Source organism: Caretta caretta, chromosome 13, assembly GCF_965140235.1.
Source record: "Caretta caretta isolate rCarCar2 chromosome 13, rCarCar1.hap1, whole genome shotgun sequence".
Lineage (NCBI taxonomy): Eukaryota > Metazoa > Chordata > Testudines > Cheloniidae > Caretta > Caretta caretta.
In genome coordinates, this window is record NC_134218.1 from 42,000,495 (window position 1) to 42,013,193 (window position 12,699).

At 59.1% G+C, this 12,699-nt stretch overlaps 1 gene segment (V, D, J or C); it reads right to left on the minus strand.

Annotated features, from left to right (window-relative positions):
* Positions 1-5,985: 5,985 nt before the first annotated feature.
* On the minus strand, positions 5,986-8,066 carry LOC125629001 (immunoglobulin heavy variable 3-23-like). The segment is given in 2 exon segments: positions 5,986-7,001; positions 7,328-8,066. Coding segments are annotated over 2 exon segments (420 nt in total).
* Positions 8,067-12,699: the final 4,633 nt, after the last annotated feature.

Genomic DNA, 12,699 nt, shown 5'->3' on the forward strand with positions numbered 1-12,699 from the left:
ACCTGCTTGACCTAATTGTACTGGAGCAGCTGTATGAACAGTGCCCTTCCGACCTGAGGCTGTGGTTGGTGGACAAAAAGCTCGAGAACCCCCAGCACGCAGGGCAGCTGGCCGACGAGTTTGTGAACAGTCGGTCAGGGGGTAGCCGGGAGGAGTCCCAAAAGAACAGGCCCCCCCCCGATGCAGAGAGAGAGTCACCAGGGGGCCTCCCAGCGGGGAAATAGGGAGAACCCCCTCCCAAGGGGAACGCCTGGCGTCGGGCCCCTCCGACCCGCTCGAGGGGACCAACGTGACCTGAGCTGCTATCACTGTGGCCAGAGAGGCCACGTACGGTCCCAGTGCCCTGGGCTCAGGGACAAACTGAGCAGACCCAACCTACCCAGGGTTAACTGGGTAGGGACCCAGCTGGACGAGGGGCAGACGACTCAGGCAAGGGGGGCTGCCAGTTTACCACCTGCCCCGGAGGGAAGAGTACCCCAGGCCAGCTCCACCAGAGGGCTGGAGGCTCTGGACTCAGGGCGCTCAGTTTACAGGGTGGGCGCGGGGCTGTCCCTCCGGAGAGAGTGCCTTGTTCCCCTGGAGGTGGATGGGAGGAAGGTCAATGGATACTGGGATACGGGTGCGGAGGTGACGCTGGCCCGGCCCGAGGTGGTGGCCCCAGATCGGGTGGTGCCCAACACCTACCTGACCCTGACAGGGGTGGGTGGGACCCCATTTAAGGTGCCCGTGGCAAGGGTACACCTGAAATGGGGGGCCAAGGAGGGCCACAAGGATGTGGGGGTACACCACCATTTGCCCACTGAAGTTTTGATGGGGGGAGACCTAGAGGACTGGCCAAGCAAGCCCCAGACCGCCCTGGTTGTGACCCGTAGCCAGAGCCGGCGAGGGCCACTGCTCCCTGACCTCGGGGAGGGTACCGCACCGGAGGCGCAGGACCCTACCCTGGTGGGAAGGGAGGGCCGAGGGGCACGGCTCAGAGAGGCTGAGGCCTCAGACCTGGCCACTGAGGGGGAACCGGTCCCCATCCCTTCCCCAGCTGCTGAGTTCCAGGCCGAGTTGAGGAAAGATCCCTCCTTGCGGAAGCTCAGGGACCTGGCCGACCTCAGGGTGGTACGGACCATGAGCAGAGGCTGCCAGGAGAGGTTCCTGTGGGAGAAGGGGTTCCTATACCGAGAATGGGCTCCCACAAGGGAAGTAGAGTCCGGTGGGATCAGGAGGCAGCTGGTGGTCCCCCAGAAGTATCGCCGCAAGCTCCTGTCCCTGGCCCATGGCATCCCCCTCGCAGGGCACCAGGGAATCCGGCGCACCCGGCAGAGGTTGCTACAGAACTTTTACTGGCCCGGGGTCTTTACCACGGTCCGGCAGTATTGCCGATCCTGTGACCCCTGTCAGAGGGTGGGGAAGGCCCGGGACAAGGGGAAAGCGGCTTTGAGACCTTTGCCCATCATAGAGGAGCCTTTCCAGAAGGTGGCCATGGACATCGTGGGGCCTCTCAGCAGGACGACCCGGTCGGGGAAGAAATACATTCTGGTGGTGGTAGATTTTGCCACCCGCTACCCCGAGGCAGTGCCCTTAGCTTCCATTGAAGCAGACACCGTGGCCGATGCGCTCCTGACCATTTTCAGCCGAGTGGGGTTCCCCAAGGAAGTCTTGACAGACCAAGGCTCCAACTTCATGTCGGCCCTGCTCCGGTGCTTGTGGGAGAAATGTGGGGTCCGGCACGACTGGGCCTCAGCTTATCACCCCCAGTCCAACGGGCTGGTGGAGAGGTTTAACGGGACGCTAAAGATGATGCTGAAAACCTTTATGAACCAGCACCCACAGGATTGGGACAAGTACTTACCTCACCTGCTGTTCGCGTACAGGGAGGTGCCACAGGAGTCTACCGGATTTTCGCCTTTCGAACTGTTATATGGAAGGAGGGTGAGGGGCCCCCTGGACCTGATGAGAGACGAGTGGGAGGGGAAGGCCACTCCCGATGGAGAGTCAGTGGTGGAGTATGTCCTGATCTTCCGAGAGAGACTTGCTGAACTCATGGGCCTGGCCAGGGAGAATCTGGCCAGAGCCCAGAAGAAGCAGAAGGTCTGGTATGACCGCACGGCAAGGGCCCGTGCCTACGCCACCGGGGATCCGGTGATGGTTCTCATCCCAGTGAGAAAGAACAAACTACAGGCCGCCTGGGAGGGCCCTTTCAAGGTCGTCAAGCAGCTCAATGAGGTAAACTATGTGGTGGAGCTGTCGAACCGGGCGCACCACCGCCGGGTGTACCATGTGAATATGATGAAGCCATATTATGCCAGGGGGAATGTGGTGTTTGCCGTGTGTGGACAGTGGGAAGAGCAGGGAGATGACCCTTTAGTAGATCTATTCCCTGGGACCAGAGCTGGTTCCCCCCTGGAAACAATTCCCCTCTCGGATCAGCTAACCCCTGCCCAGCAAGCTGAGGTCAGGGAGGTGCTGCATCCGTACCGACAGCTGTTTTCCAACCAGCCTGGACGCACTAATCTGACTGTCCACCGGGTGCAGACAGGGTCGCACCAGCCGATAAGATGCTCCCCCTTCCGAGTCACAGGGAAAACTGCTCAGGACCTGGAAAGAGAGGTCCGGGACATGCTGGCTTTGGGGGTGATCCAGCCATCTGCCAGCCCTTGGGCCTCGCCGGTGGTGCTGGTCCCCAAAAAGGATGGGTCGGTCCGGTTCTGCGTGGACTATCGGAAGCTCAATGCCATCACTGTATCGGATGCCTACCCCATGCCCAGGCCGGACGAGCTCCTAGACAAGCTGGGAGGAGCTCGGTACCTTACCACCATGGACCTTACAAAGGGCTACTGGCAAGTGCCGCTGGATGCAGATGCCCGGCTGAAATCGGCCTTTATCACCCCTCTGGGGCTCTATGAGTTCCTGACCCTGCCTTTCGGCCTCAAGGGAGCGCCGGCCACCTTCCAGCGCCTAGTGGACCAGCTCCTGAGGGGGATGGAGAGTTTTGCCGTGGCATATATTGATGACATCTGTGTCTTTAGCCAGACCTGGGAGGACCATGTGTCCCAGGTTAGACAAGTGCTGGACCGACTCCAGGGGGCTGGGCTGACTGTAAAAGCGGAGAAGTGCAAGGTGGGGATGGCGGAAGTGTCTTACCTGGGCCATCGGGTGGGGAGCGGCCGCCTAAAGCCGGAACCAGCCAAGGTGGAGGTGATCAGAGACTGGCCCGCTCCCCACACCAAAAAGCAGGTCCAAGCCTTTATTGGGATGGCAGGATACTACCGAAGATTTGTGCCTCACTTTAGCGCCATAGCCACCCCCATCACTGAGCTATGCAAGAAGGGGAAGCCAGACAAGGTGGTCTGGACCGAGCAGTGCCAGGAGGCTTTCCGGGCGCTGAAGGAGGCTCTGGTCAGTGGCCCAGTTCTGGCAAACCCAGACTTTGACAAGCCCTTTGTGGTGTTCACCGACGCCTCCGACACGGGACTGGGGGCGGTGTTAATGCAGGAGGATGAAAAGGGGGAGAGACACCCCATCGTGTACCTGAGCAAGAAGTTGCTACCCCGGGAGCAACACTACGCGGCCATCGAGAAGGAGTGCCTGGCCATGGTGTGGGCCCTCAAGAAACTAGAGCCCTATCTCTTCGGGCGGCACTTCACCGTGTACACCGACCACTCGCCCCTGACCTGGCTGCACCAGATGAAAGGAGCCAACGCCAAGCTCCTGAGATGGAGCCTGCTCCTGCAGGATTACGACATGGACGTGGTCCACGTGAAGGGAAGTGCCAACCTGATAGCGGATGCGCTGTCCCGGAGAGGGGGCCCCGAACTTCCCCAGGTCACTGGTCACAGTGACCCCGCTCAGTTCAGTCTCGAAGGGGGGAGAGATGTGACGATGTGACTCAGCAGGGAGGGGGGAGTGTTGACCTGGGAATGTGCCCTGGGGATGGGAGACCTGAGAGCCTGTCACCTGAGCCAGGAGGGGGAGGGGGAGGGGGAGGTGACACCTCTGCCCAGGAATGTGAACAGAGGCTGCAGCAGGGAACCTGCGGGGTGAGTTTAGTTGGCAGTTTGGAGGCTGGGGGGAGGAACACAGGGAACCCCAGGGCTGGGGTCTAAGCTCCCTGCTCCCCCAGAAGGACGTGATTGAGGGGTCCTGGTTGTACCCACAAGCTCTGTTGTGGACTGTGTTCCTGTTGTCCAATAAACCTTCTGTTTTACTGGCTGGCTGAGAGTCTCAGTGGATCCCAGGAAGAGGGGTGCAGGGCCTGGACTCCCCCACACTCCGTGACACAGGGTCCCCCGGGGGATTGCATCGAGAAGTCCCAGGGGCGGAGGAGTCTGCAGTTCGACCCTGGCAAAGAGGTGGTGACCTCAAGAAGGACTGGCACACAAGGGGTTTTTCCTGGAAACCGTGGGAAGCTGCCCGGCCTGCGAGTGGCCAGCAGGGAGATGTACGCTAAACGCCTTAAGAGCGACCTGGTGGAGCTGTGCAGGCAGAGGAGGCTGCGCATCAGGAGGTCCACCAAGGAACAGCTGATTGCCCAGTTGGAGGAGAGGGATCGCTTGGATGACCAGATCCCTGTCCCTGAGGGAAGCTGCCCAGCGGACGCAGTGTGGGCCCTGGGGCCTGAATGGGCTGGGAGGGGTCAGACTGCTGCCCAGGACATCCTGAGACCCTTCCTACCTATGCCTGGGGGAGGGGTTGGGGGAAGCCCAGCGAATACCGAGGGCACCCTGAACCCGGCAGCCAGCAGGGGATCCTCCCGGTGGAGCTCCCCATCCCTGGAGCGGGTGCGGCTGGAATGGGAGAGGGAGATGAAAATGAGGGAGCTGGAGGATCATGAAAAACAACGTCAACATGAGCAGCAGGAGAAGGAGAGGGAACGTCAGGAGAAGGGGAAACAAAGACAGCATGAACTGGAGCTGGCCAGGCTGAGGAGCAGTGGGGCCCTGGCTGCGGTGAGTGAGGGGGGACCCAAGACTGCAAGGAGCTTTGATAAGTGCTTCCTGGCCCAGCGGAAGGAGGGGGAGGACATAGATAGCTTCCTGACGGCCTTTGAGAATGCCTGTGAGCTGCATAGGGTTGACCCTGCAGACAGGCTCCAGTTTCTCACCCCCTTACTGGACCCCAAAGCCGTGGAGGTGTAGGCATCCTCATTGGAGCACACTCATGGATTTGCCACCCTGGTTTCTGCGCTGCCTTCAGAGCTGGCTACCCGAGAGCGGCAGTTGCTCTACCCACACTCACTCCTCCCAGATGTATTTTTATGATCTCCCACCTGCAACAGCCTTGCGACCTCCTTGGGGCCAGGACCCTCACTCTGAGAAATTGCTGGACTGGAAGATCATGATGGATCCTTCTGGCCTTACAGTCTCTGAGTCTCGGAGTCTATCTCGCCTGAGCTAGGCGAGCAGGAGAGAGAAATAACTGGAGGGAAACTTCATGAATAAACTCGGAAGATAAGGGAAGGTCCAGAGTCTGTGCAGAGCCCAGCGCAAAGGGGGCCTGGTCCATGAATGGGGTGGCAAGGCACTAGGATAATAAAGTCCAATAATAATAATTGGGGAAGACTGACGGATCGCCCAGTGGGAAGGTTCCCCTGAATTCTCTGGTGTACTTTAGGGCACCTTGGAAGGTTTCCATTTCAGACGCCTGCAGGTTTGCTAGTGTCACGGAGTCCCTGGGCGATGCTCTGGAACTGCTCCCCATGAAGCCAGTCAGGACTCTGGGGCAGTCGCCTTTCTGTGAGCAGCCTGTCTTCAGGACACACAGCTCACCCAGCTTCCACCTCCCTGGGTCTGACCGCGGAGCATTCAGCATCCTCTGCCCCTCCGTGCGCTTCCCCCAGCGAGTCCGCTCAGGCGGGCTCCTGGGGAAGCCAGAGGGTCCTGCACCCCAACTTCGCAGTCAGACGTGACTCTCAGCCAGCCAGTAAAACAGAAGGTTTATTAGACGACAGGAACATGGTCTAAAACAGAGCTTGTAGGTGCAGAGAACGGGACCCCTCAGCTGGGTCCATTTTGGGGGCAGTGAGCCAGACAACCACGTCTGCACTTCACTCCATGTCCCAGCCAGCCCCAAACTGAAACTCCCTCCAGCCCCTCCTCCTCTGGGCTTTGTTCCTTTCCTGGGCCAGGTGGTCACCTGATTCCTTTGTTCTCCAACCCTTCAGCTTTCACCTTGCAGGGGGGAAGGGCCCAGGCCATCAGTTGCCAGGAAACAGGGTGTCGGCCATTCTCTGTGTCCAGACTCCTGCACACACCTGCCCTCTAGGGCTCTGCAATGATCATACACCCTTACCCCACCACCTAGATACTTAAGAACTGCATAGGGGAAACTGAGGCACCCCCACAATATTCGGAGGAAACATTAAGAACAGGCCCACTTCGTCACAGCTAGTGAACCCAGCAGAGCTCAGATCTTTCCCCTGCTCTCAGACCAGGGTGTCTGGGTTCATATCCCTGCCCTGTGCTCAGAGAACAACCCCTCCTGCACAGACACACACCCTGCCCCCTGAGCGTCCACGACACTGCACAAGGGCGCCACCCAGGGGCTGCAGGAGGTCGGTGGGTGGGTGAGTGGCCGGCTATGTGGTGCGGGTCAGGGGACACCGGAGTTCAGGGGGTGATGTTAGTCACGGGACGCTCACGAATCCCCTGGTCTGAACGAAGCGAGTTTTTTTGTCAACTCAGACCGGCTTCCCCTCACTGTGTCTCTCGCACAGTGATACCGGGCGGTGTCCTCGGGTCCCAGGCGGCTCATTTGCAGATACAGCTGGCTCTTGGCGTTGTCCCTGGAGATGGTGAATCGCCCTTTCACGGAGTTAGTGTAATCTTTGCTCCCACCAGTGCCGCTGATCCAGGAGACCCATTCCAGCCCCTTCCCGGGGCGCTGCCGGTACCAGAGCATGATGTAGCTGCTGAAAGCGAATCCGGAGCCTGTGCAGGAGAGCCGCCTGGAGCCGCCGGTGGTCGCAGCCCCGCCGCCGGACTCCACCAGCCGCCCCTGCGCCTCGGCCCCTGAGGAACAAGCCGGGGTGGGGGCGTGAGAGCGGGTGGGAACAATCCCCTCGGGCCAGGTCTGGGCAACGGCGGCAGCTTTGGCCACAGTCTAATGTAAGGGGGAAAACTTCTGTTCTCCCCAAAATATTTATGAGAAAAATGAAAACCCTTTGGGGGTTTTCAGCCGCCGCCTCTCAGACGAGACAAATACATGGTATGAAACCGGAAACAAAATCCGTGTGTCCCGATTTATTCCCGGGGAATCTCCCCTGCCCCGCTCCGGTCAGTCAATGGCAATAATCGGATCAACAACCCCCCGATTCCCGCCACCCCATTCCAAGCACCTTTGGACGCTGCTGCGATGAAAGCAAAATGGAGCCACCACCGCATCGTCTCTGCGCGTCTGCGGCCAGTCCTCGCCCTGGGGACGGGTCCGGAGCTGCTCCCTGCACGGACAGAGCTTCTCCGCGGGCCGCAGGGTCAGGGGCGGGTGGGAACAGCCCGGAAAGAGAGTCTCTGAAGGGGAAAATTTGCATAGCCCCGCCTCATTTAAAATAGCACTTGGAGAAACCCCGCCCCACCCTGCTGAGCTATTGGTTAACATCCCAGGGAGCAGGGTGGCTAATATCACTCAACTGGGCGGGGGCGGGGGGAGGGGGACCTGCCTTTTCACCTGGCCAGTTATCTGAGACAGGGCCCGGTCACCGGTCAGTTACTGCAGTTAAAGGTGCATTGGAGACATCGGAAGCTGCTGCCTGTGAAACCCGCCCTTTTCTTCGGGAACCCACCAGTCAGGATCCGGGAGACTAATTTGAACTTCCTACACTGGAAAAACCATATCCCTGCCCTAGTGGTCCAATGACTGGGCTGGGTCCCAGGACACCCCGGTTTCCTTCCTAGCTGGGGCACCAAGGGGAAGCCAAAGGGGCAGCATCTGATCTGCCAGCAGCTAGTGACATCTGACCCTGTCCCCTGTTGGCTGCCCCCTGCCACAGCTCGGAATCCACCAAGGTCTCCCGGGACCCAGGGTGCAACAAATAAATGCTGACCCCTCACGCCCCCCAGAGGCCGCTTGGGAATCATCGACGTGAAGGAGCGAAGAGGGATCAGGGCGCTGCCCCCTAGGGGCAGGGTGTGGGAGGGGTGGCACGCCGGTTGCCCGAAGGAGCAGGTGTGCAGCAGAGAACACGGGGGTGCTGCCCCCTAGGGGCAGGGACTGGGACAGCGGCTGCCTCATATTTGCTACCCAGCCCTGACCTGACTCTGCAGCCCCACAAAAGTCTTGTCCGTCCCGCGCTGCTGGCAGCGCTGGGGACATTTTCTCCTTGGTTCAGTTCTGTGTGTGTCTGACTCTTCACCTGGGGTTTGCCCCGCAGGGGGCTGTGACTGCAAAGGGGATGTTTTTGTACGTGGTTAGATTCCCTGCCCGTCACTGTGTCTCTCACACAGTGATACACCGCCGTGTCCTCGGGTCTCAGGCCGGTCATTTGCAAATAGAGCAGGTTGCTGGGGTTGTCTCTGGAGATGGTGAATCGCCCTTTCACTGAATGGCCATAGTCCGCTGAAGTGCTACCGGGGTTAATGTAGGAGATCCACTCTGGCGCTTTCCCGGGAGCCTGGCGGTACCAGAATATCCAATAGTTTCCAAAGGGAAATCCGGAGGCTTTACAGGAGATGCGGATAGACTCTCCTGTGGTTTTAACACCTCCCCCCGACTCCACCAGCTGAATCTGCGAATGGACTCCTGCAAAATTAAAATATAGTGTTAATCATCTCCACCATAATACTGAGCTTCTCTCTGTATCCAGGCAAGGAATCACCTCTGGGAATTGCTGCCATGAAAGCGAGGGGTAGCCACAGCATCATCTCTTTTCTGACGATTTTGGAGACAATTCTGCAGGAGAGGGCACAGAGAAGTGGGGATGGGTGTGAGCTGCGGAGACACGTGTCTGTGCCGTCTCCTCTGCAGACTCAGGGGCGCCGGGGGTGTCTCACAGGAAATGTGGTCACTCGATTTGCATCCGCTCCGGTCTTCAAAAGGAGAGAGGAATAGACCGTAGTGGCTATGTGGTAGCAGCAGACGGAGCAGCAGTAACTTTACCCTCCTCTCTTTGTGACTTTGTTCCCCATGGGTATAACGAGGGCGCCGTGAGGAACCCTTCCTCTGTCGGCTCCAATTTCTTTGTAAGTTCTTCAGGGCAGAGACTGTCGCTCACTATGTGTCTCCACTGAGCGCTCATCGCACATGGGGCCGCTACACGGTGGGATTCCCAGTTCCCATCACAGGAAAACTGGTGAGAGAGGCAAGAACAAATCCCTGTGTTGGTTGTGAAATGTCAGCTGCAGGCCCCTGAAATCTGGCTCCGACCTCATCTAGCTGCCCCTGAGACCCTAGCTAAGGTCTGTGCTGTGGGTTCTAGCGGCTACTGTCCTACAGCTGAGTTATAAAATAGCGCCATGGAGAAGCGAAACAGGAAAGTAACTGAAATACTTCTCCGATGGATTGTATTTACTGAGTGTCACGGAGTGTGGGGGAGTCCAGGCCCTGCACCCCTCTTCCTGGGATCCACTGAGACTCTCAGCCAGCCAGTAAAACAGAAGGTTTATTGGACAACAGGAACACAGTCCACAACAGAGCTTGTGGGTACAACCAGGACCCCTCAATCACGTCCTTCTGGGGGAGCAGGGAGCTTAGACCCCAGCCCTGGGGTTCCCTGTGTTCCTCCCCCCAACCTCCAAACTGCCAACTAAACTCACCCCGCAGGTTCCCTGCTGCAGCCTCTGTTCACATTCCTGGGCCGAGGTGTCACCTCCCCCTCCCCCTCCTGGCTCAGGTGACAGGCTCTCAGGTCTCCCATCCCCAGGGCACATTCCCAGGTCAACACTCCCCCCTCCCTGCTGAGTCACATCGTCACATCTCTCCCCCCTTCGAGACTGAACTGAGCGGGGTCACTGTGACCAGTGACCTGGGGAAGTTCGGGGCCCCCTCTCCGGGACAGCGCATCCGCTATCAGGTTGGCACTTCCCTTCACGTGGACCACGTCCATGTCGTAATCCTGCAGGAGCAGGCTCCATCTCAGGAGCTTGGCGTTGGCTCCTTTCATCTGGTGCAGCCAGGTCAGGGGCGAGTGGTCGGTGTACACGGTGAAGTGCCGCCCGAAGAGATAGGGCTCTAGTTTCTTGAGGGCCCACACCATGGCCAGGCACTCCTTCTCGATGGCCGCGTAGTGTTGCTCCCGGGGTAGCAACTTCTTGCTCAGGTACACGATGGGGTGTCTCTCCCCCTTTTCATCCTCCTGCATTAACACCGCCCCCAGTCCCGTGTCGGAGGCGTCGGTGAACACCACAAAGGGCTTGTCAAAGTCTGGGTTTGCCAGAACTGGGCCACTGACCAGAGCCTCCTTCAGCGCCCGGAAAGCCTCCTGGCACTGCTCGGTCCAGACCACCTTGTCTGGCTTCCCCTTCTTGCATAGCTCAGTGATGGGGGTGGCTATGGCGCTAAAGTGAGGCACAAATCTTCGGTAGTATCCTGCCATCCCAATAAAGGCTTGGACCTGCTTTTTGGTGTGGGGAGCGGGCCAGTCTCTGATCACCTCCACCTTGGCTGGTTCCGGCTTTAGGCGGCCGCTCCCCACCCGATGGCCCAGGTAAGACACTTCCGCCATCCCCACCTTGCACTTCTCCGCTTTTACAGTCAGCCCAGCCCCCTGGAGTCGGTCCAGCACTTGTCTAACCTGGGACATGTGGTCCTCCCAGGTCTGGCTAAAGACACAGATGTCATCAATATACGCCACGGCAAAACTCTCCATCCCCCTCAGGAGCTGGTCCACCAGGCGCTGGAAGGTGGCCGGCGCTCCCTTGAGGCCGAAAGGCAGGGTCAGGAACTCATAGAGCCCCAGAGGGGTGATAAAGGCCGATTTCAGCCGGGCCTCTGCATCCAGCGGCACTTGCCAGTAGCCCTTTGTAAGGTCCATGGTGGTGAGGTACCGAGCTCCTCCCAGCTTGTCTAGGAGCTCGTCCGGCCTGGGCATGGGGTAGGCATCAGATACAGTGATGGCATTGAGCTTCCGATAGTCCACACAGAACCGGACCGACCCATCCTTTTTGGGGACCAGCACCACCGGCGAGGCCCAAGGGCTGGCAGATGGCTGGATCACCCCCAAAGCCAGCATGTCCCGGACCTCTCTTTCCAGGTCCTGAGCAGTTTTCCCTGTGACTCGGAAGGGGGAGCATCTTATCGGCGGGTGCGACCCTGTCTGCACCCGGTGGACAGTCAGATTAGTGCGTCCAGGCTGGTTGGAAAACAGCTGTCGGTACGGATGCAGCACCTCCCTGACCTCATCTTGCTGGGCAGGGGTTAGCTGATCCGAGAGGGGAATTGTTTCCAGGGGGGAACCAGCTCTAGTCCCAGGGAATAGATCCACTAAAGGGTCATCTCCCTGCTCTTCCCACTGTCCACACACGGCCAACACCACATTCCCCCTGGCATAATATGGCTTCATCATATTCACATGGTACACCCGGCGGTGGTGCGCCCGGTTCGACAGCTCCACCACATAGTTTACCTCATTGAGCTGCTTGACGACCTTGAAAGGGCCCTCCCAGGCGGCCTGTAGTTTGTTCTTTCTCACGGGGATGAGAACCATCACCGGATCCCCGGTGGCGTAGGCACGGGCCCTTGCCGTGCGGTCATACCAGACCTTCTGCTTCTTCTGGGCTCTGGCCAGATTCTCCCTGGCCAGGCCCATGAGTTCAGCAAGTCTCTCTCGGAAGATCAGGACATACTCCACCACTGACTCTCCATCGGGAGTGGCCTTCCCCTCCCACTCGTCTCTCATCAGGTCCAGGGGGCCCCTCACCCTCCTTCCATATAACAGTTCGAAAGGCGAAAATCCGGTAGACTCCTGTGGCACCTCCCTGTACGCGAACAGCAGGTGAGGTAAGTACTTGTCCCAATCCTGTGGGTGCTGGTTCATAAAGGTTTTCAGCATCATCTTTAGCGTCCCGTTAAACCTCTCCACCAGCCCGTTGGACTGGGGGTGATAAGCTGAGGCCCAGTCGTGCCGGACCCCACATTTCTCCCACAAGCACCGGAGCAGGGCCGACATGAAGTTGGAGCCTTGGTCTGTCAAGACTTCCTTGGGGAACCCCACTCGGCTGAAAATGGTCAGGAGCGCATCGGCCACGGTGTCTGCTTCAATGGAAGCTAAGGGCACTGCCTCGGGGTAGCGGGTGGCAAAATCTACCACCACCAGAATGTATTTCTTCCCCGACCGGGTCGTCCTGCTGAGAGGCCCCACGATGTCCATGGCCACCTTCTGGAAAGGCTCCTCTATGATGGGCAAAGGTCTCAAAGCCACTTTCCCCTTGTCCCGGGCCTTCCCCACCCTCTGACAGGGGTCACAGGATCGGCAATACTGCCGGACCGTGGTAAAGACCCCGGGCCAGTAAAAGTTCTGTAGCAACCTCTGCCGGGTGCGCCGGATTCCCTGGTGCCCTGCGAGGGGGATGTCATGGGCCAGGTACAGGAGCTTGCGGCGATACTTCTGGGGGACCACCAGCTGCCTCCTGATCCCACAGGACTCTACTTCCCTTGTGGGAGCCCATTCTCGGTATAGGAACCCCTTCTCCCACAGGAACCTCTCCTGGCAGCCTCTGCTCATGGTCCGTACCACCCTGAGGTCGGCCAGGTCCCTGAGCTTCCGCAAGGAGGGAT